Source organism: Capra hircus, chromosome 2 (assembly GCF_001704415.2).
Source record: "Capra hircus breed San Clemente chromosome 2, ASM170441v1, whole genome shotgun sequence".
NCBI lineage: Eukaryota > Metazoa > Chordata > Mammalia > Artiodactyla > Bovidae > Capra > Capra hircus.
The window spans coordinates 28,898,015-28,919,082 of record NC_030809.1 but is presented as its reverse complement, the minus strand read 5'-3'; the positions used below and the strand labels follow the sequence as shown (position 1 = coordinate 28,919,082).

At 49.0% G+C, this 21,068-nt stretch overlaps 1 protein-coding gene across 1 annotated transcript; it reads left to right on the top strand.

Moving 5' to 3' along the window:
• Positions 14,560-17,097, top strand: CDK5R2 (cyclin dependent kinase 5 regulatory subunit 2). Its single transcript, XM_018059306.1, has one exon. The coding sequence runs from the start codon at positions 14,770-14,772 to the stop codon at positions 15,889-15,891; it is 1,122 nt and encodes a 373-aa protein (XP_017914795.1). The 5' UTR covers positions 14,560-14,769; the 3' UTR covers positions 15,892-17,097.

Below are 21,068 nucleotides of genomic sequence, written 5' to 3'. Positions count from 1 at the left end.
TAAACTTTCTATCAATTTATAATATACATAACAGCGAGTACACAATTATGAAGGGCACAGATCACTGATTTTGTACAGGGTGAACACACTCAACCACCATCCACAAGAAGATATAAAGCAATGGAATTCCGTGAAGGTAGCTGTGTCAAAGGCATAGTGTTTCACTCTAAATCCCTACATAAAAATAGATATAACAATCAGCAAAAGTACAATCCCATGGATAACATTTACAACAAAATTAGATGGCAAGTTATCCCCCACGAAACCCAAAATACAAGTGTGTGAGGACAAGGCACCAAGACCCAGAATTGGCATGTGTGCAGAAGCAAGCAGAGGAAGCAGTGAGCTTCTGATGAGCCTGAAAATAGGGGGGACATAAAGATAACTGATAGGTGCTGGTGGGTCAATTTGAGAACGTGGCAGAAACTGGAAGGGGTTTTACTTGATCCAGCAGTGAGTGCTGCAGCCGCAGCAGCAAGCAGTCTCCAGGAAGATTTGATATAAATGAGCACTCTAGCCCTAGTGAACTCTCAAGATGGGCTGGCCATCAGGGCTCTCTGCCAGGACAGGAGCCCACGCTAAGAAGAAAGTACTTGGAGAAGAATCAAAACTGGGCAGGATAGGTACAACAAAGATAAAGACAAGACAAGGCTCAGACAAGAATGGGGAGGGGAGCGGAGCCAAGAAACCTTAGAAAGCATGCTGCCACATTTTTTATTACTGTATGAGAATAGCAGGAAAGAGAACTCTGTGAAATTAGGAGACTCACTCTGACCTGGAGTCGGATACAACTGAGCTCACACACACACACTGAGCACATCCTAGTATATGCCTTATGGTAAATATATATATATATTATATATTTCTGTAGGTTATAAACCTAGAAGTTAAAATTCTGGGTCACAGGATATACAGATGTTCAGCTTTAGTAGGTGCTGTAAAGTGTTTTCCACAGTGCTTCTGTCAATTTGGGGGCTTCCCTGGCGGTTCAGTGATAACCAATTCACCTGCTAAGCAGGAGACATGGAGTCAGTCCCTGGGTCGAGAAGATCCCCTGGAGAAGGAAACGGCAACCACTCCAGTATTCTTGCCTGGGAATAACTGTGGACAGAAGAACCTGGTGGGCTACAATCCATGGGGTCGTAGAGTCAGACATGACTTAGCAACTAAGCATCAATAACCTGTCAATGTATACTCATTACCAGTGTGCAAGAGTTCTTGTTGCTCATATTCTTACCCACACTTGCTCTTTTCTGTCTGTTTTCATTTTAGTCATTTTGATGGACTATAGTGAAATTTCACTGTGGTTTTAATTTACATTTTTCCTGGTGTCTAATGAGGTTTAGCACTTTTTCAAAAGCTTAATGGCCATTTAGAGTTCCCATTTATAAAACACCTGTTCAAGTCTTTTACCCATTTAAAAAATTGAATTGCCTCTCTTTTCCTGATTGATTTATTCATTTTTATGATTCTGAGATTCCTCTTATATTCTATAACCAGTCCTTTGGCAGATATATATTGGTTTAGCTAAAACGTTTGTTTGGGTTTCTGATAGATATTATGGCTATTATGGAAAACCCAAACAAACTTTTTGGCTAACTCAGTATTTCTCCTTCCATTCTCTGGGTTTCCTTTTTTATTCTCTCAATGATGACTTTTGATAAATAGAAGTTCTCAATTTTAGTGTAGTCCAGTTTATCAATCTTTTTCATTTGGTTGGTTATTTTAAATTTTATGTCCTGTTTACAAAATCATTGTCTACTCCAAGTCATGGAAATATTTTGTTAAGTTATTATCAAGAAGCTGTATTCAGCCTGTGATCCATTTAGAACTGATTTTTGTGTACAGTGTGAGGTAGAGATTGTCTGGCACCTTTTATTGGGGAAAAAAACCATCCTTTCCCCCGGGTATTAGAACTTTATCAGAAATCAGGTGACCGTAAATTTAGGGGTCTGTTCATGGAATTTGCTCCATTTGTCTATCCAATATCATGCTGTTTTAGATGGTGTGTGTGTGTGTGTGTGTGTGAAGTCGCTCAGTCGTGTCCGACTCTTTGCGACCCCGTGGACTCTAGTCCGCCAGGCTCCTCTGTCCATGGGATTCTCCAAGCAAGAATACTGGAGTGGGTTGCCATTTCCTTCTCCAGGGGATCTTCCCAACCCAGGGATCAAACCTGGGTCTCCTGCATTGCAGGCAGATGCTTTATCCTCTTGGCTACCAGGGAAGCCTTAGATATTATAGATTTATAATAAGATTGGATATCTGGTTATTGGATAGATAAGCCTTCCAACTTCTTTTTCTTCAATACTACCTTTACTGTTTTGTCCTTTTGATTTCCATATAAATTTTAGAGTCAGCCTATCAATTTTCATTTGGAGAAGGCGATGGCACCCCACTCCAGTACTCTTGCCTGGAAAATCCCATGGACGGAGGAGCCCGGTAGGCTGCAGTTCATGGGATCGCGAAGACTGGGACATGACTGAGCGACTTCCCTTTCACTTTTCACTTTCACACATTGGAGAAGGAAATGGCAACCCACTCCAGTGTTCTTGCCTGGAGAATCCCAGGGACAGGGAAGCCTGGTGGTCTATGGGGTGGCACAGAGTCGGACACGACTGAAGCGACGCAGCAGCAGCAGCAGCATCAATTTCCATTGAAACATCTACTGGGGATTTGACTGGGATTGCATTTAGTCTTTTGACAAATCTGGGGGAAGTAGACACACTATTGAATTTTATAATCCATTGGTATGTATTTTTCTGTTTATTTAGGTTTTCTTTAATTGGTTTTACTACTGTTTCCTAGTTTTGCATGTAGAATCTTGAATATTTTTCATTAGATTTATTTCTTGGTATTTGATGCTTTTTTGATATATGATAAATGACATCACTTAAAAAATTTCAGTTCTAATTGTTATTGCTTATATATAGAAATACAACTGATTTTAAAATATTGACCCTTATATCTGGTGACCTTGATGAACTCTTTTGTTAGTTTCATACATTCTTCTTTTTTCTTCATGTACAGTCTTATAGTCTCTAAATAAAGTTTTCTTTTCATCTTTATACCTTTTATTCCTTTTCAGCTCAGATCTCCAGTATAATGTTGAATAGAAGTAATAATAGAGACATTCTTGTCTTGGTTTTAGTATCAGGAGGAAATCTTTTAGTATTTCACTAGTAATTATCATATTTGATGTGGTGGGGGCCCTGCACAGGTGTGTGATCCTTTGAGGAGAACATCTCCATAAGGAGAATGACCTGGCCTGTGGCATTGGAGCCTGAATGGGGTGAGAAGGATCTTGCAGTATTAGGGCAGTACAGTACGGGGCTTCAGAGCCCAGGCAGACTAAGGAGGGCATGTTAGGCAGCCTCGTGTGGTGTGTTGGTGCCCCATTAGGGGGAGGCACAGGTCTACATGTGGTGAAAGGTATTAGACCCCTGAAGGGAAAGGAGAGCTTTTACATAAGGGATGGCCTGGCACAGGGTATCAGAACCCTAGTTCAGATAGAAAGATATTTATGGAAGATTTGCAGAGGAAGGGAAGTGGAGGTTATGGGAGATTGATAACATACAAAGGGTTGAATACAGTCAGGAAATATATTGAGGAAAGTGGGAACCATGTTTCTTACTGTTAGAGAAAGAAGTTATGAAAAGAGGTACAACTAGAATGAAAGCTACAGCTATACATAAAAATGCCTGCAGATTACGAAACTACAGCTCACTATGTGGGTTGAATGGCTCCCCACCTCTGCCTCCCCCTCCCCAAAGTTATATCCATATTCTAACCTGTAGAACCTACAAATATGACCTTATTTGATAAAAGGGCCTTTGTCAATATAATTAAGTTATGGATCTCAAGATGAAAATCATCCTGTGTTTTGAATGGGCCCTAAATCCAATGGCAGGTGTCCTGCTAAGAGAAAGGCAGTGGCTCCTGCATTATAGGCAGACTTGAGAGACGCAGAGGAGAAGGTGATGTGAAGACAGAGGCAGAGATTGGAGTGATATGTCTACAAGCAATGGAGCTCCAAGGATTGACACAGTCATCAGAAGCTTAGGAGAAAGGCATGGGATGGATTCTGCCTCAGAGCCTTCCAAAGGAACAAAACCTGCCAACACCTGGATTCTGGACTATGAGAGAAATTCTTAATTATTTCGGGCCACCACGTTTGTGGTTATTTGTTACAGTGACCCCAGAAAACTAATACAGCCACTAAGTCCAAATGAAATATTATCCCAGTTTTATCTTGACCCCAGGAACTGTCATAGCATTTCAGCACCCTCTGCATAAGGAAACAGGTAACAAAGGGGGAGTTGGAATGGAAACAGCATCTTAACCAATTTTGGCTAAAATACCAGTTCTTTAAATTTGGGAAAAATCATAAAACTCTGAATACATGAATAGGGCCCCTCCCAGGACATTGGAAGGGGTCTGGCCAAGTAAGAGTACCTGAAGCTTACAAATGATAAGTTTTACAGGTGAGAAGCACAGTGTAGTGTTATAAAGCCAAGCACTAAGTCAGATGGCCTAGGTTCAAATTCTAGTTCAGAAGCACCTGGCTGTTGACTTCAAACAAGTTACTTAAACTTTCTGTGCCCCAATTTCTTCCTCTGTAGAATATAAATGATAAAAACATTTACCTCATAGGGTTATTAACATGGTTAAGTGACATGATACATATAAGTTGCATAATACATGTAACACACACATAGAACATTATATACCCCATGGTATATATTAGCCATTCTGTGATTTACTGGGCCAGCCAATGTTCTAGGCATTGGGGTGTAAAGACAAATGAGAAATGGCCCTTGCCTTCAAGAAGCTCACTTTAGAGGGGAAATAGAATATAAAATGATCACAATACATTTGCTTAATTGGGATTAATATATGTAGTAGGAGAATAAAGAAATATATGAAAAGATAAACACCAAATCTGGAACACTGGTTATTTTGTTGGCCAGTTAGTGATAGAGAAAAGAAGGCTATTGGGTAGAAGATGAGGAAATGGAACTATAGGCAATATTTTATTGTTTAAACCAGGTATGTTGTTTTGGCTTCTCTGGTGGCTCAGCAGTAAAGAATCCGCCTGCAGTGCAGGAGCTGCTGGAGACACGGGTTTGATCCATGGATTGGGAAGATCCCCTGGTTGCATGGCATCCCAACTCCAGTAATCTTGCCTGGAAAATCCCATGGACAGAGGAACCTGGCAGGCTGTCATCCATACGGTTGCAAAGAGTCAGACAAGACTGAAGCAACATAGCACACATGCACACACTAATTGTTTTACTTTTTATAACTTTTTGTATTTTTCACTTATTGCATAGCAATTTTAAAGATTCCCAACCCCCAATCAGCCTAGAAACAGTAGAGGTGCTAGACATTGAGGGGCTCTTTGGGCTTGGACAATGAGTTCTCCCACAGGTCTGTGCTAGAGACTGTCTTCTGTTTTCTGGATATATTGTGCAACCTTTGGGAGGAGGATAAGAGTCCCCATAACAACTGAGATTGAATTTCCCTCCACCCCAATAGAATGAGACTAGGAGTCAGATTTAATTTAACATCTCCCCTACAAAGGAAAAAAAGAAAATGTCTTGCTCATCAATTTGTGTTGAGTGAATGAATGGAAAGATGAATTCTGAATGGATGCTGAGGTAGTCACACAATCACTATCAAGACTGTGTATTTGGATCATAGTGTAGTATAGGAAAATAGTGTCCTATTGCAGAATAATCCAGAAGCTACTTGAAAGTAAGCAGCCTCAGAGTTAAGAGAGAGAGATGAACCATGTTGTAACCCAAAACTGTGGTTTTGTTGGGGCCCCAGCCACTCTCCTGAGAGAGCTCCCCAAGGGCAGGCCAGATCGAAGACCTGGAAGAGAACCCTGGGGCAGCTTAAAGCTCAAACCTACCCCTACCCCGCTCCTCACAGACATTGTGCTAATGGCCCTGATGATAACAAATGGTTCTGTGTGGCCACAGCTGCCTCTTAGACTGGTTGGGGGCAAACTTGATTCAGAAGCATGATGGAGGGTGAAGCATCAAGTTTCCTATTTAGCAGGAAGCTGATATCCAAGGAATGCAACCTGGCAGCTGCCCAGAAAGAAGACTTGACAGTTGTGCAGGCTGTGGGGAAATGGCTTTCTTGTCCCAGGGCTTTCACTTTGAGGGTTACTGGGATTCAATGAACACCAATCACCAGCTACAGTTTGCACGAGGAGGTTTGAGAAATTCAGCAGGAAATAAGCCTTGGGATCAGGAGCCAGGTTGTGGTCTACAATGTTTCATCCAGATTCAGTCCTTCGCTGACAACCAGGTGCAAGAGACCATCCCCTTCAGTGATCAAGACCCAACACATACTTCTCTGAAGTTAGCAACAAATGTCCAGAAGGAAAATTTCCAGGCAGGAAGTTCTATTTATTGGAACGTTTTTCCTTTGCAAATATTAAATTTGCTACTCAAATTACTTTAAGATTAGAAAAAAAGTGGGAAGGAGGGGTATTTATTGGGTCATAGACTTGCATTAGGTCCAGCTGGATCCAGGGGCTTAAATTACATGAGGAATCTGTCCCTCCATATGTTGCCTCTGCTTTCATGGGTATTAGCTCAGATGACCTCTCTCCATGTGAGGGCAAGAGAGTCACCAACATCTCAATGCTTAGCAGCCTCAGAGGAAGAAAAACATCTGATTCTCAGTAGTTCTAGTAAAACTCCAAGAACTGAATCATCTCATTCTCAGTAGTTCTAGTAAAACTCTGAGAACTGCATCTTGTTAAGATTGGCTTTGGTTGTCGGCCCATCTCTGATCCACTGTGACTGGGGAGGTAGATGGTCAGATACATAACTCAGCGCGGCTGTTGAAAGTATCAGGTGAAATCTTGCCTAAGGATGTGCTTTGTAAGCTGTAAAGCACAGTATTCAGTACAGGTCTGGCCATTAGGTACATGGAAAAGACAATCCCATTGCCCCATGTAAACCACATGAATTGAGAGTGTGGGAGAATTAATTTCCCAAAAGCAAGTCAGGGTATTCTTACTGCAGGGAGGCTGGATGCTCTTCTGGCAGCAAGAGCAGTGGTTCTTAACAGAAGAAACAGGTGAGACCCAGCCATCTCCCCAAGTTTTCCTCTTTCTCTTAAGACCACCCAAAGAAATTATGGTTCCATGGATCTGAGATAGGTCCCAGAAATTATATGTTTACAAAGTTCCTTCAGATGACTCTGCTAGGCAGAGTAGTTTAGAAGCTACCAGTTAACCTAGCAGACAACCTCCTTACACTTCTCCGCTTTTTGTTCAATCGCTCAGTCATATCTGACTCTGTGACCCCATGGACTGTAGCCCACCAGACTCCTCTGTCCATGGGATTCTCTAGGCAAGAATTCTGGAGTGGATTGCCATTTTCCACTCCCTACCCCAAATCAGAAGTGAGTATGGAACTTCCCTGGTGGTACAGTGGATAAGAATCCATCTGCCAATGCAGGGGACACAGATCTGATCCCTGGTCCAGGGAGGTTCCGCATGCCATGGATGATCTATACCCCTGCACCACAATTACTGAGCCTGCTGTCTGGAGTCCTCAAGCCACAGCTGCCGAAGCCCGTGAGCCTAGAGCCTATGCTTTGCAGTAAGAAAAGCCACCACAGTGAAAAGCCTGTGCACTGCAACTAGAGAACAACCCCCACTCCCTGCAACTAGAGAAAGCCCACACACAGCAACAAAACCCCAGTGCAACCAAAAATAAAAAAATATTTTTAAAAAAGTGAGTATGTGTGCGGCCCTAGGTTATAAAATCAGGATTGCTTTTTTACTTAAAGGAGATAAAAATAAAGAATTGATCTTATATTTTGAGACCACAGAGATGAAAGCGTAAAGTAACGAATCTGTTACAAACCCCATCCCCCCTCAGCCCCTAATCCTGGACAAATAGGAGGTAAACGGGCTCCTCTCCAGTGCTGGGCCTTAAGCAGGTCCACCAGGGCTCCTCCCACAAGCATTTACTCACTAACCCTCATTGCTCAGAGGGCAGTACAGGTGGTGGCTGAGGCCTGGCTCTGCCTTGGGAAAGGTGCTTAGCATTTATCACAGCTTGAGGGCAGAGAGGAAAGGCCGTGGACTGGAGAGGACACAATACCAGATGGAGGAACAGGACCTCAGTTAAAAATTGATTTTATCCCCCTGCCAGTGGTTGCTTAGCTGCGAGACTTCAGGATAAACTGGAGTTAGATTAGCTGCAAAGGTAGAAAGGGGAAGGGCAGGGTTGGTCAAGTGGTCCAGTCCCATTCTCTGTAACTCACCAGAGGACATGGATCAATTTACTACTATTTATTATTATTTTTCATCTCTCTGTAATTTCTGTTGTATATTCTTTGAAGGCCAGAGGTCACCCCCACCCCAATTCTGTTTCCTATTCCCAGCCCCTAACCCAGTACTTTCTAGCTGACAGTTTCTCAAATAGTATTTGCCATTATGGATTTTATAATTTTGTAGAACATTCTCTCAAAACTCTTGAAAAGAAGATCTGACCCTCCATGGAGTCTCTGGAGCTTTGTAGAAACAGCAGGGTGTGAGATGAGTAGCCAGAGAATGCCCTCTGAAAAGTGCAGTCAGAATGCAGGGCCAGCATGGTGCCGGGCACATGGCAGGCACACACAGCTTCACAAAATTAATGAGGCCCACAGTGGACTGGAGATGGGGCCAGTGCCTGATATGCTGGCAGGTCTTTGTGACCTCAGGAATCAAATCAAACAACCCCCCACCCAGGAACAGTCTGAGAAGCAAGAGCTGCCAGCATAATGGCCCAGAAGAAAGGATAGCTCTAAATTCAGGTCTCAAAAGCCAAACAAAAAGAAATGATAGTACAACCCCTACCCTTTAATGAAGAATGTTTTAATGAGAGAAAAAAAAAAATGCTAGTAGTACAGGTCAGACAAACTGTTCCTGCCCTGTAAAAATAATGACAGTATAATTTTGTAATAACTTACATTTTGTAACACCAAGCACCATGCACATATAATATACAAGCATTGTGGAGCATTGTGAAATTAAACAAAATCTTACAGCAACCCTATGATGGTCCACCTTTACAGGCCTCAGAAGAATTTAGAAACTTGCCCATGGTCCCTCAGCTCATAAGTGGAGGGGCTAGGCTTGAATCCAGACCTGCATGACTCTAGAACTCATGTATGAACCCCTACACTGTCTTTTTTTTTTTTTTTTAAGGTGACATATTTTCAGTGCTATTTGTGAATGAATCAGATCTCTTCCTGGCCCCTCCCTCTGCTAACAAAGGAGTCTGGGACAGTGAGCTCCTTGTTCAGTCCTAAAGAAGGATTGTAACCCAGGGCTCAGCCTCTCTCAGGAGGCAGCCCCTGAACTCCAGGTTGAATTTAAGTTAAGGTTAGAAAGGCTCTTGTGATCATGAGCTTAGGGATCTGAACATCCCTAGAGTTTAGGGATCAAGTTCCATGCACGGGGTGACAGAGGATGAGATGGTCAGATGGCATCATAGACAGTGGACATGAGTTTGAGCAAACTCTGAGAGATAGTGAAGGACAGGGAAGCCTGGCAGTCCATGAGGCCACAAAGAGTCGGATACAACTGAGCAACTGAACAACAACAGGGGTTGTTGGGGCAGATGAAAGTGGGGCAGAGGCAAAGATTGTGTGGGAACCCAGGGAATATCTGAGCTAGAGTTCTCAAAGCCTCTTTTCTTTCCCTGAGAGTCTCCAAGACAGGGTTTTCAAACCTCCCTGGGCTCAAGCCAGGGCAGAGAGAACCCCTCTCCCATCCAGGGCATCAAGATGGGAAGGTAGGACTCCCAGAGTGGAATCAAGATAGAGGACAGAGGCAGGGAAGGAGATAGACAGCTACGTGAAGACCCAGACACAGCAGCAGCTTTCCTGCAGCCACCTGCCTGGTTGAGATGGAAACGCTGATTCCAGCTCCAGCCCCCAGACAGGCTAAGAATATCCCAGAAAAGCAACAGCCACCACCCCCACCCTTCTTGATCTGCTCCTGCATCTGGAGTGCTATGCTGGGCTCCAGCAGGGCAGGGAAGAGACAGAGATGCTTGTGGCTGGGGTTGGGGGGTGAAAGAGAGGAGGCAAAAAAATGGGCTTGGTGGAGGGAGGAGGAGATGAACTGAGAAATAAAGCTATTGAAGAGTATATATATATATATATATATATATACACACACACATACATACATACATATATACATACATATATATATATATATATATATATATATATATATTGCTGGGAGGATTGGGTAGAGAGGACTGTTTTTAGGGGGCAAAAAAGGGAGATGAAAGCAGGAGCCAGACAGCCGGGGAGAGAAGGTCCAAGTATGAAGAAGTATGAGGATGTGAGAGGGCTGGCATCAGTAACCTAGAGGGTAGACCAAGGCCTTATTAAGGGAGCAGAGCTTAGGGCAAGGAAAAAGAGCCCCAGCCTCGCCCTTGTCCTCCCCTGACCCTTCATCCTGGGCCTTCCAGCCTGTCAGCCTTGGCCTCTTCCCTCCGTGTCTCGGAGCACCACTTCCGCAACTGTGCTTATCAACCCTATTTTCTTTTCTATAAATCCTTTATTTGGGCCCTTCAATTAAGTCCTCCTAACAAGGGGTCTGCTGGAAAGTGAAAGGCATGAGAACATGGGGTTTCCCTCTTGGCAGCTAGCAGCACCCGCTTTGTCAAGTCCATCTCTTCTCTCTGCTCCGTCTCTTTGTACACTCCCCACTGTTGCCTGGGGGCAGGCAGGGTTTCTACTCCCTCCATGGCCTCCCCGCCCCAGCTCCTCTGGGGTGAGGTCCTCTGGAGAGGGAGGGAGGGCTGGTGCATATGCTCTTCCTTTGCACACCTCAGGAGCCGAGGCCTTCGGGTGGGAGGAGTGAATCAGGGTAGGGCGGCAGCCGGATCCAGGCATTCAGATGCCCAGGCTGAGTCTCTTCTCTGGCTGTTTTAAGAACCTACATTGTCATCAGCCCCTTTGTAGGGGCCTCTTGGAGACATGAGATGCAATGACCTTGAGTTCCAGGGCCTCCCGCCTTGATGTTTACTGGGGAGACCATCTTGGCATCCTGTCCTTTGTTGCACCATCTTTCAGGCTCCCCGCCACCTAAAGCTTAGAGGGACCTAGGAACGTTTACATTGCTGAGAGCCTGAGCACCCCTCCTCTTCATTTCCTGGGTAGAACTGCAGAAGGGCAGGCCTCACACAGATGCTGTGCACACAGGCCTGAGCCCATCATGCAGAAATAAGGAGAACCAGACAGGACTGGAGCTAGAAAGTGAAACAGATTCACAGGGCAGGTTTTATTTAGAAACAGATTCGTAGAGCTAGAAGAGGCTCTAAGAATCATTTTAAAGTTCAATCCCAAGATATTATCTTCCTCCTTCAGTGGTTTTTTTTTTTTTTTTTGCCTGATGATAAAAATATGTAGAATTCCTGCATTGTAGTGTGAAGGGAGAGCTGAAATGACTTCCCCAAGTCATACAATTAATAAGCTGTGGAATAAAACTCCTGACAGAGGATGAGATGGTTGGATGGCATCACCAACCTGATGGACATGAGTTTGAGCAAGCTCCAGGAATTGGTGATCGACAGAGAAGCCGGGTGTGCAGTCCATGGAGTCACAGAGTCAGACACGACTGAGTGAGCTGAATTGAACTGAAAACTGCATCCCAGACTATGACTTATCAGATAAAAAGATAAAAAGCAGCCAAAGGGCAGAAGAGTTTGAGCAGCATTGCCTTTGGATGTTCCCTTAAAGATGGGGCTCATTTGGGGAATTCCCTGGTGGTCTACTGTCTTTCCATAAAGCCCACCTTCTCAGGATGCCTTTCCGGTTTCACTGTGCTTATCCTCCTTGGCCTCCACCCTGTAGAGACATAAACTCCCTCTTTCTTCCCTTAATACTGCAAGCTTTTTTGGTAACAGAAATGCTGTCACTCTTTATAGATTTGCTTTTATTATTTTGTCTTCTTGTCCTTTAAAATTCCATCCATATTCTTCTTGCACATCTTGGACTGAGAACTCAGAGCCCAGCCCTTAACCGAGTTGTTATGTAGCAGCTGCTGCTGGCAGGGGAAGAGGTTAGAAAGACTGATGTTAGGAAGGGCATCAGGTCCCTCCCAGTCAGTCCATAAAAGCTTCTTGGAGGAGATGGAATTTCAAGAGCTTGACAAAGGCAGATTGGTGGTTTGAGGGAGGGTCCTGGCCCAGTGATAGGAGCTCAGAGATTCAAGAGGGATGACCAAACTAGGAAGGTGGTGATCATGTGAGCCCAAGAGAGGGGGTCTGAGGCAGGGTAAGAGGAAGATGAGAAGGGGAAATATGATATTTTAAGGCACCTGAAGCAGAGGAGGGAACTCTCAATTCTAAAAGGACAGCAGGTCACTGCTGGGCTTGGAATGTCCCACAGTGGTGACATCTGTAGGGGTTGCATAGACTCTTGTCCTGAATGACACCAGCAGTAGGCCTTACGTCAGTGAGGGACTCCTGGGAGCAGAGGACCCACATGCCATTCAAATCCACATGCCTGGTGTTTGTTTCTGCCGGTGCAACTCAGTCTCTGTGGGGCCTGTCCTTAACTACTGGTGAACCGACTGTTCCTTGGGTGTCAGATAAAGGCTGACTCAGAAAGCCTTGTAGGAGGAAGTAGGACCAATTACAGAAACTGAAAAAAGGGAACATTTTTCAGTAACTATGGGGAGAATGAGAGGTTGGGCAGGTCAGCTTGAGTTGTGAGAGAACAAAGATCAGATCTAAGGGAACAGGAGAGACCCCACTGAGAAAGTACAGTTGAGTGCTGAGTCAGGGAAGGGTACAAGTTGGCCTGTGTAAGGTGGCGTATGGTAGGGAATCAATACAGCTAGACCACAGGCCCCCACAGGGGTGGGGTGGGGGCAGGCCTGTGGGATAGCTGAGAAAAGCTGGTGCCTCTGTTGGCAGCCCAAGGGGATTCTGAAATAGCCTTTCTGCAATGAACTAGGTACACACGTGCATACACAGAAGCCCTGACAGCAGTGGATCCTTGGAGCTGGGTTGGTGGTCTCTGAGGAGCATAGAAGTGACTCCGGGGCCAAGTCCGAGAATTCTGCTGAATCCATGTGTGTGTTAGTCATTCAGTTTTGTCAGACTCTTTGCACCCCCATCAACTGTAGCCCACCAGGCTCCTCTGTCCATGGGATTCTCCAGGCAAGAATATTGGAGTGGGTAGGCATTTCCTTCTCCAGGGGATCTTACTGACTCAGGGATCAAACTCAGTTCTCCTGCACTGCAGGCATATTCTTTACCATCTGACCCACCAGGGATAGGTGAAGGCTTCTCTCCTCCATGAAACCCATACCTACCTCCAAAGTCCACTTAAGAAGCCAGAAGCCTCCTGTGCTGGGGAGCCAGAGATCAGGCCAGGAGAAGGGTGGACACAGTCCTTCAAGGCAGATAGAACAGCCCAAAACCAGCTGGGCTCCAGACCTGCAGGTAAGGCCTAGAGAATACCAAATCCGGGACAAAGGCCTTATGGGTGCCGAGGAGAGAACAGACAGACCCAGAGAGAAATGGGCAGGACCCAGCCTAATAGCCTAGAGCTGGGAATGGGGTCAGCTAGGACCTGAATGGCAGGGGGCATGTGACAATAAAAACCCATCTCAGCCTGGACCCAGGACTGGCCATGGATGGGACCAACCCTCCTGGGCCTCCCTCTGCACAGAAGGCCAGTCTGCTATCTGAGACTGGACAGACCAATTTCCAGACTTTCCCCGGAAATCACCCATCATCCACCCAAGTGTGAAATCAGGGGATTGGAGGGGAGAGGGACAAAGAGCAGGACCAGAGCTCAGGGCCTCTTATCACAGACTCAGCAGCAGAGAATCAGGTCGGCAAACCGTGGCTTCGGCGACAAATCTGAGTGTCTTACCACCCCCAGAGTAAAGGCCTCTAAGGAGGCGGGTCGCGACCTTCAGGCAGACGAGGGCCCAGCCAACACCTCGTCACAGGCAGAGCAAGAATACACCTGCTGCAGTCTTCCCTCGTGGCCACATGGGGGAAGGGAGGGGAGGAGAGTTAAGAGGGAGTCCACCGACTGCTAGATTGGAGGAGCTGGTGCAGTGCGACCCAGCTGGGGCCTGGGCGCCTTGATGAAGGCACTCGCCTTGATGAAGCAGCTGCCCACGCTGCCCTCCCCCAACCCCAGCACATAATCAAAAGGGGAGGAGGCTGTTCCCATGGCATCTCTGCTATCGCGATCCAGTGCATCAAAACAAGTTGATTCAGGGCCCTAGGACCTGTAGGTGTAGGTGGGAGCAGCCTCCCACACCCACCCACCCACCGGTTCTGACCCTGATGAGGTCCTCGAACCAGCCACCTCCTCCTTTCGCCTTTCTGGTGAAGGGACTGGACCAGAGACCAAGGCATGGGGATGGGCGGAACTTGAGATTGGCATGAGAGATTCTATTGGTCAGCGCAGCTGCCGATTAGGAGGGCAGCTTGGGCAAGGATTGGCTGCGTGAGACGGGGCGTGGCGCGGCGAAGACTGGGCCCAAGGGGTGGGGCTGACGCTGCAGCTGGCGCAGCTCAGATCCAGAGCAGCCGGCGCAGAAAAGCCGAAGCAGCCGCATTCTACTGCCCGTTCCCGCGCCCGGGCCGGGGCTGGGCCCCCACCGCCGGGTCCCCGGGGGCTGCAGCAGAGGCGGCGGCGGCGGCGCGGCGGGCAGGGGCGCCGCCCGCGGTTCCCGCCGGGGCCCGGGCGCCGGCCCCGCTCTGCAGGATGGGCACGGTGCTGTCTCTTTCCCCCGCCTCCTCGGCCAAGGGCCGGAGGCCCGGCGGGCTGCCCGAGGAGAAGAAGAAGGCGCCGCCCGCGGGAGACGAGGCGCTGGGGGGCTACGGGGCGCCGCCAGCGGGCAAGGGCGGCAAAGGCGAGAGCCGGCTCAAACGGCCGTCCGTGCTCATCTCCGCGCTCACCTGGAAGCGCCTTGTCGCCGCGTCCGCCAAGAAGAAGAAAGGCAGCAAGAAGGTGACGCCCAAGCCAGCGTCCACCGGCCCCGACCCCCTGGTCCAACAGCGCAACCGCGAGAACCTTCTCCGCAAAGGTCGGGATCCCCCCGACGGCGGCGGTGCCGCCAAGCCCCTGGCGGTGCCCGTGCCCACTGTACCCGCGGCCGCCGCCACCTGCGAGCCGCCGTCGGGGGGCAGCGCCGGCGTTCCGCCGCCAGGCTCGGACGGAGGGAAGCCGCCGCCGCCGCCGCCCCCAGCCCCGCAGGCGGCGCCGCCGGTCCCTGGCGGCTCGCCGCGGCGGGTCATCGTCCAGGCTTCTACCGGCGAGCTGCTGCGCTGCCTGGGCGACTTCGTGTGCCGGCGCTGCTACCGTCTCAAGGAGCTGAGCCCGGGCGAGCTGGTGGGCTGGTTCCGCGGAGTGGACCGCTCGCTGCTGCTGCAGGGCTGGCAAGACCAGGCCTTCATTACTCCCGCCAACCTGGTGTTCGTGTACCTGCTGTGCCGCGAGTCGCTGCGCGGGGACGAGCTGGCGTCGGCCGCCGAGCTGCAGGCCGCCTTCCTCACCTGCCTCTACCTCGCCTACTCCTACATGGGCAACGAGATCTCCTACCCGCTCAAGCCCTTCCTCGTGGAGCCCGACAAGGAGCGCTTCTGGCAACGCTGCCTGCGCCTCATCCAGCGGCTCAGCCCGCAGATGCTGCGGCTCAACGCCGACCCCCACTTCTTCACGCAGGTCTTCCAAGACCTCAAGAACGAGGGCGAGGCCTCCGCCAGCGCCGGGGGTCCACCCAACGGGGGCGCGCCCGCGGCCCCCTCCACCTCCTCCTCCTCCTCGGCCGCCAGGGACAGCTGCGCGACTGGAGCCAAGCACTGGACTATGAACTTGGACCGCTAGGGATAACCCAGGGCAGCGCCCGCTCCCCGCCCCAGCCCCTAACACACACTCGGAGCCCCCGGGACCATCAAGCCGCCGCCGCTGCTACCGCCGCTCCGCGCCGTGGCCGGAGGAGGAGCCGCCCCTGCCCCGCAGGGGAAGGTGGAGGCCAGGATGCCAGAGGCCTCGGCGTTTGGATTTGCTGGGCGCAGGGTGGGGGTGGGGGATGAGCGCGGGAGAGGAACCCCCAACCTCACCCTTTCTATCTATCTGCGCCCTCATCTCTCCAACTCTGCCGGGGTCACCCCCTTCCCTTCTCTGTGTTAAGTCCGTCTCCCTCGGACTTGTCCATTTCTTCATCTCCTTCCTATGTCTTCCCCTTCCCTCCTCCCTTCATCTTTTGCCTCCCCACCTTCCTCCTTGCAGTCACACTTTCCATCCCTTGGGTGTGTGTTTCCGTCTCCGTGTTGCCCACTACCTGACTCTCTCTCATTGCCCCGTTCCTCTTTCTGCACCTCTGTCCCCATTTCCCCTTCTCTTTCCCTCGCTCCTGGCATGTGTCACCATCTTCCCCCTCCCGTCTGCCTTCCCCCCTCTCCGCCTGTTAGCTTGCATTTCTCTCTCCGACTGCGACCCCATATTCTCCTCCCCAGACCGAAGGGAACATGAATTCTTGATTGGGATCGGCTGAGGTACAGCAGAAACTGCAGCCCCGGGAGGCCAGACAACCACCAGGATGGTCCTTCGCCCCATCCCCACCACCTCTCCCCACCTTTTCCAACGTGTTGCATGCCGGGAGTTGGGGGGCGGGGGATGCCAGCTTCAGGAGGCTGAGGTTTGGGAGCAAAAATCAACCTAGGAGGTCATCCCGGCGGTGGCGGCGGGGCCTCAGCAGAAGGGTGGGAGGAGACAGAGTACTCTTCTTACTCTGAAGGAGGAGCACCCCTCTTCCTTGCCCTTAGGTGTTTTTGTCCCCCCCACTCCCCACTTTTAATTTATTTGGTTGTTTCCGGAGGGAGGGGGGAGGGGCGGGGTTGGGCCCGGAACTGTCTGAGGTGCTGATTTGAGGCCGGACCAGAATTCTCCTGGGAGGGTACCAGGGACTGGGTTGGGCCTGGTGCCGTGTCCAAGGTGCCAATGATGCGGGCCGACGGTGCGGGCCGCATTGTCTGTCTGTCCGTCTGTCCAGGAGAGAACTATAAAGCGCTGGAAGCGCCTGCAGATGTTTTTGCGCCAGCCTTTTTTTGGGCCTTGGGAGGGAGGGAGCGGGAGTGGAACTATCATAGGCAGGGCACTCGGGCCCCCATGGGCCTAGTGGGGAGGGTCGAGTCCCTGAGAACGGCTACTGTTTCCGTCACCCCTCCCCCCCACTGACTTCCATCTTACAGAGAGCAAAGTGAGGGAGCCAAAGGACGAGAGGCCTGGTGGTAAGGCTGAATTCCTGCCCCACCCCGTACCCCCACCCCCCGCCCCCCCACCACCCCTGCCTTCATTTTTTCTGACCACCTGCGCATTAACACCCAGGCCATTTAGGGGATAAGTGATGAGGACAGCAGAAGTTTGCTCCCCTTTTACAGAGTGGCTCATTGAGGCAGCATCAGCTAGTTATTGTTGTTTTCTCTCTTTCCTCCACCTCTCCCTGCCATTCATTCTGTTGAGAGTTCCGTCAGGCCTGACTAGGTATGTCTTCACCACTCTCAGGTAGGGCCCGAATGCCACACTTAGCCCCATACTCTTTCCCCTACCCATGGGGCTCCTTCAAGACTGTTTCAGCCACATGCCTACCCAGGGCAGCTTTGGGAGGTCCATCCCTGCTTGAGATTCAGACCTAGCCCTTAATCGCCAGGGAGGCTAGTACACAGGCAGCCTGGAAGACAGGAGCCATTCTTCGTGGTTGAATGAAGAAAAGTAAGCCAGTTAGCCTGAGATTCCTCTTTGGTCCCCGTTGCCTTCTTAACCACTTAGCTAAGCGCCCCCATTCAGTTTTTCATTGGCCCGAGGAGGCCCTGGCTGCAGTGGAGCGCTGGCGTCTGTGACCCTGGTCTCCACGGAGACGTCCGGAGCATTCGGAGAGAGGGAGAAGCCCACCTAGAAAGGCCCTGATTCGCTGTCCGTGGTACTGACGGGGCTCACTCGACAGGGTGAGGGAGGGCATGCAGGAGTAGGAGGAGCTGCAGACGGCCTCCGTTAGGTTTTCCGGATAATTGGGAGTAGATGTGAACCTTTCTGGTGGTAAGTTACAGGAGTCTGGCCCAAGAACCCAGGAAGACTGTCCTCCTAGGAAGACAGATCTCAACTCTTCCCCGGACTCTGCCCAGCGCCCTCTCAACCGGCCAGTAGCCGGAAATCCCCAGTCCAGATTTGTGAATCGAGTTCCCGCCGGGGGGGGGGGGTGGGGAGCGGGGGAGGTGGGGAGAGCTGGTGGAAGGAAAGGCGGGAGCAGTCGCCCATTGGCTGGAATTTGGCGCAGTCAGCGCGGTGCCGTCATCTCTCTAGGTATGGAAGGAGAGAGGGAGGAGCACTTGGGTCACCCCGCGGCTGTCGCCATAGCAACCAGACTGAACAGGCGGGGTGGGGCGGGGCAGGGGAGGAGGGTGCCCTTTCCACTCTCTTACCTCTGGCCGGGAGGTTGCAGAGAACAATCCTGGTCCCTCTTATTTGGAACTAGTTATCGAAACTATTTGAGTGGGATTTCTGTGTTAGAAGAGCCCAACGGGGATGGAAAAGACACTCCTACAGAGACCCTCAAACATCCTTGGGGAGAGACCTCTAGATTCTGCCCCTGAACGCATAGACACAGCACCCTTCTATTACTACGCTCCTATGCGCACTGGGACACACAGGTGGGCGACAGCGCGCTTGCCTCCAAGAACCTGTGGTCTGGCATTTGGAGAACTAGAATGAGAAAAAAGCCTTAGGGCCTGCTGGCAAATTAAATCTCACTTTCCTTGCCACGCCCCAGGCATGAGACATTGCCATAATCCGATTAAGTAGTGAGGGACTGGAGGAGGATCAGCAAGAATACACGGAAGAATTAGCCTCCCGGTCAAACTTGGTCCGATTCCTGTTTTCTCAGGGAGAAGGTGGTCATTAAGAGAAGGACTCGGAGCAGTCTTTTGAGAAGGCAAAGTGATAAGGGAGTAAATGCAGAAACAGAGTGACATGCCTTCTCTTGATTGCCCAGAAGTGTACCTCTGGGAAAATAAGTCCAGGCTTAGGACAGAGGTGGTGAAGAGGGCCCAGAGGTCTAGAGAGTCCAGCAGGAATGAGGGAGGGGTGGGCGGAGGAAAGAATGGAGATGGAGGATAGGAGACAGAAACCCAGATGGAGCCATGACTCAGCACTTCTGCTCAGCAAAGGCTGGGGGGCGGGGTGATTCTTACAGCACAGGGGCAACAGAGAGGGGAGGGGAGTAGGAAGCAAATGGGCAGATAAACTGTGATCTCACCATTTGCATGATACATGCTGATACATACATTGTTATACAACACATCTGAACACAGAAGCAGGTACATAGGCATTTAAGCTGATGAAGTCTCATTCAATCATAACATAAACACATCTCCACTTTCCTTCCCTGCCCTGCTTCCTGGAGCAGAGGATGTTCTGTTCTGAGAGCTATGCTTGCCTCTCCTTGGAATACCGTGGTACTTAATGGGAAAGGATAAACACAAAAAATCACAGGTGTGTGTGTGTGTGTGTGTGTGTGTGTGTGGTGGTTGTCATGGTAACTGCTTTGCCTGCCAGGCAGGGTGCCCAGCAACCAGAGCATCTGGCATATCCAAGGGGACATCCTGTGGCCTCTACCCTCTGGGACTCTGCCATGGGCACCAGGTGGGCATCTCTAGAAGATTTCTACTACAGAGGCTGCCAAAGCAGCCCCTCTAAACATGCCACCATGACCAGGGACATCTGGTAGCCAGGTCTGGGGACCTGGCTTTCTTCATATGCCCCACTTTAAGTGCAACTCCTGACCCTTTTATACACCATAAACAATATTTGCCATGAGTGGCCTCAAGACAACAGAGGTTAAACTCTAAAGACCTTTTTAAGACCATTACCGGGACTTTCCTGGTGGTCCAGTGGCTAAGACTCCAAGCTCCCAGGGCAGCTGGCCCAGGGTTTGATCCCTGGTCAGGGAACTAGATCCCACATGCCACAACTAAGGCCTGGCACAGTGAAATAAATAAATTTTATATATATATATATATATATATATATATACACACACACGCACAAAGACCATTACCTTCCCTTTCAGCATCTTGTCAGACATCCAAGAAGATCATCACACACAGGTTAGGTGTGTAAATGAGGCATACAAAAAGTGTTTTAGTTCAGTGTGATTAAAAATTGGGTATAAGACAGATAAACTGCAGAGCACAGTCTCAGGATTCAAGTTCCTTTGACCTGAGTTTAATATTTTGCCAAGGTTTTTAGACGCAATCTCTCTTTTACACTTGCAGTCTGGCTGTCTGACTTTGTACTCTAGCACCCCACTTTCCTTATTTTCCTAGGCATTCAGTTTTAACCTCTTAGTTTCTGGCTTAAAATTCTCCCAACTGATTTTGGGCTTCCAGGGGCTTTCTTTTTCCCTGGGTTCTAATTCTTTAGCAGATCTCTCTCTACTTGGCGACAGTGCCCACCATAGTTACTCCCCTTTTACAACTCTCCCCTGCCCCGTTTCTTCACCTCCCTTGATCATAATCTCCTGTGGCTGATATTTGGCTTCAAGACCGTACATCATAAAATTAGTCTCTCTGCATGCATTTTTATATATGACAATCTAAAAGGAAGGAGGGGTGATGGTAAACAATGTAAATATGAAAAGGGATATTTCTTTATTACCTTTCTACATTTTACACGTTTTTTGAAAATTTACATATTATCCCAGAAAACTGCAGGACATCAAGAAAAGCATAAGAAATAAGACTAATGATGGAAGGCTTGCCCTACTATATAATAAAATTTACTAAAGTGCTAAGGTCGCTAAAGCATAAGGCACTGATGTAGGAACAGATGTATCAATAGAACAGAATAGATAATCCCAAACTAAACTCCAACATAGGTGGGAATTTAATAGATGATAAAGGCACCATTTCAGATCCATTGGGAAAAAAGATAGATTAGTCAGTAAATACTTTTGGTTCAACTGGATACTCATTTCTATGAAGAAAAAAGATCAATCCTTTCTCATT

Coding starts and splice junctions, on each gene's coding strand:
- CDK5R2 (XM_018059306.1), top strand. CDS start 14,770: ATGGGCACGGTGCTGTCTCTTTCCCCCGCCTCCTCGGCCAAGGGCCGG.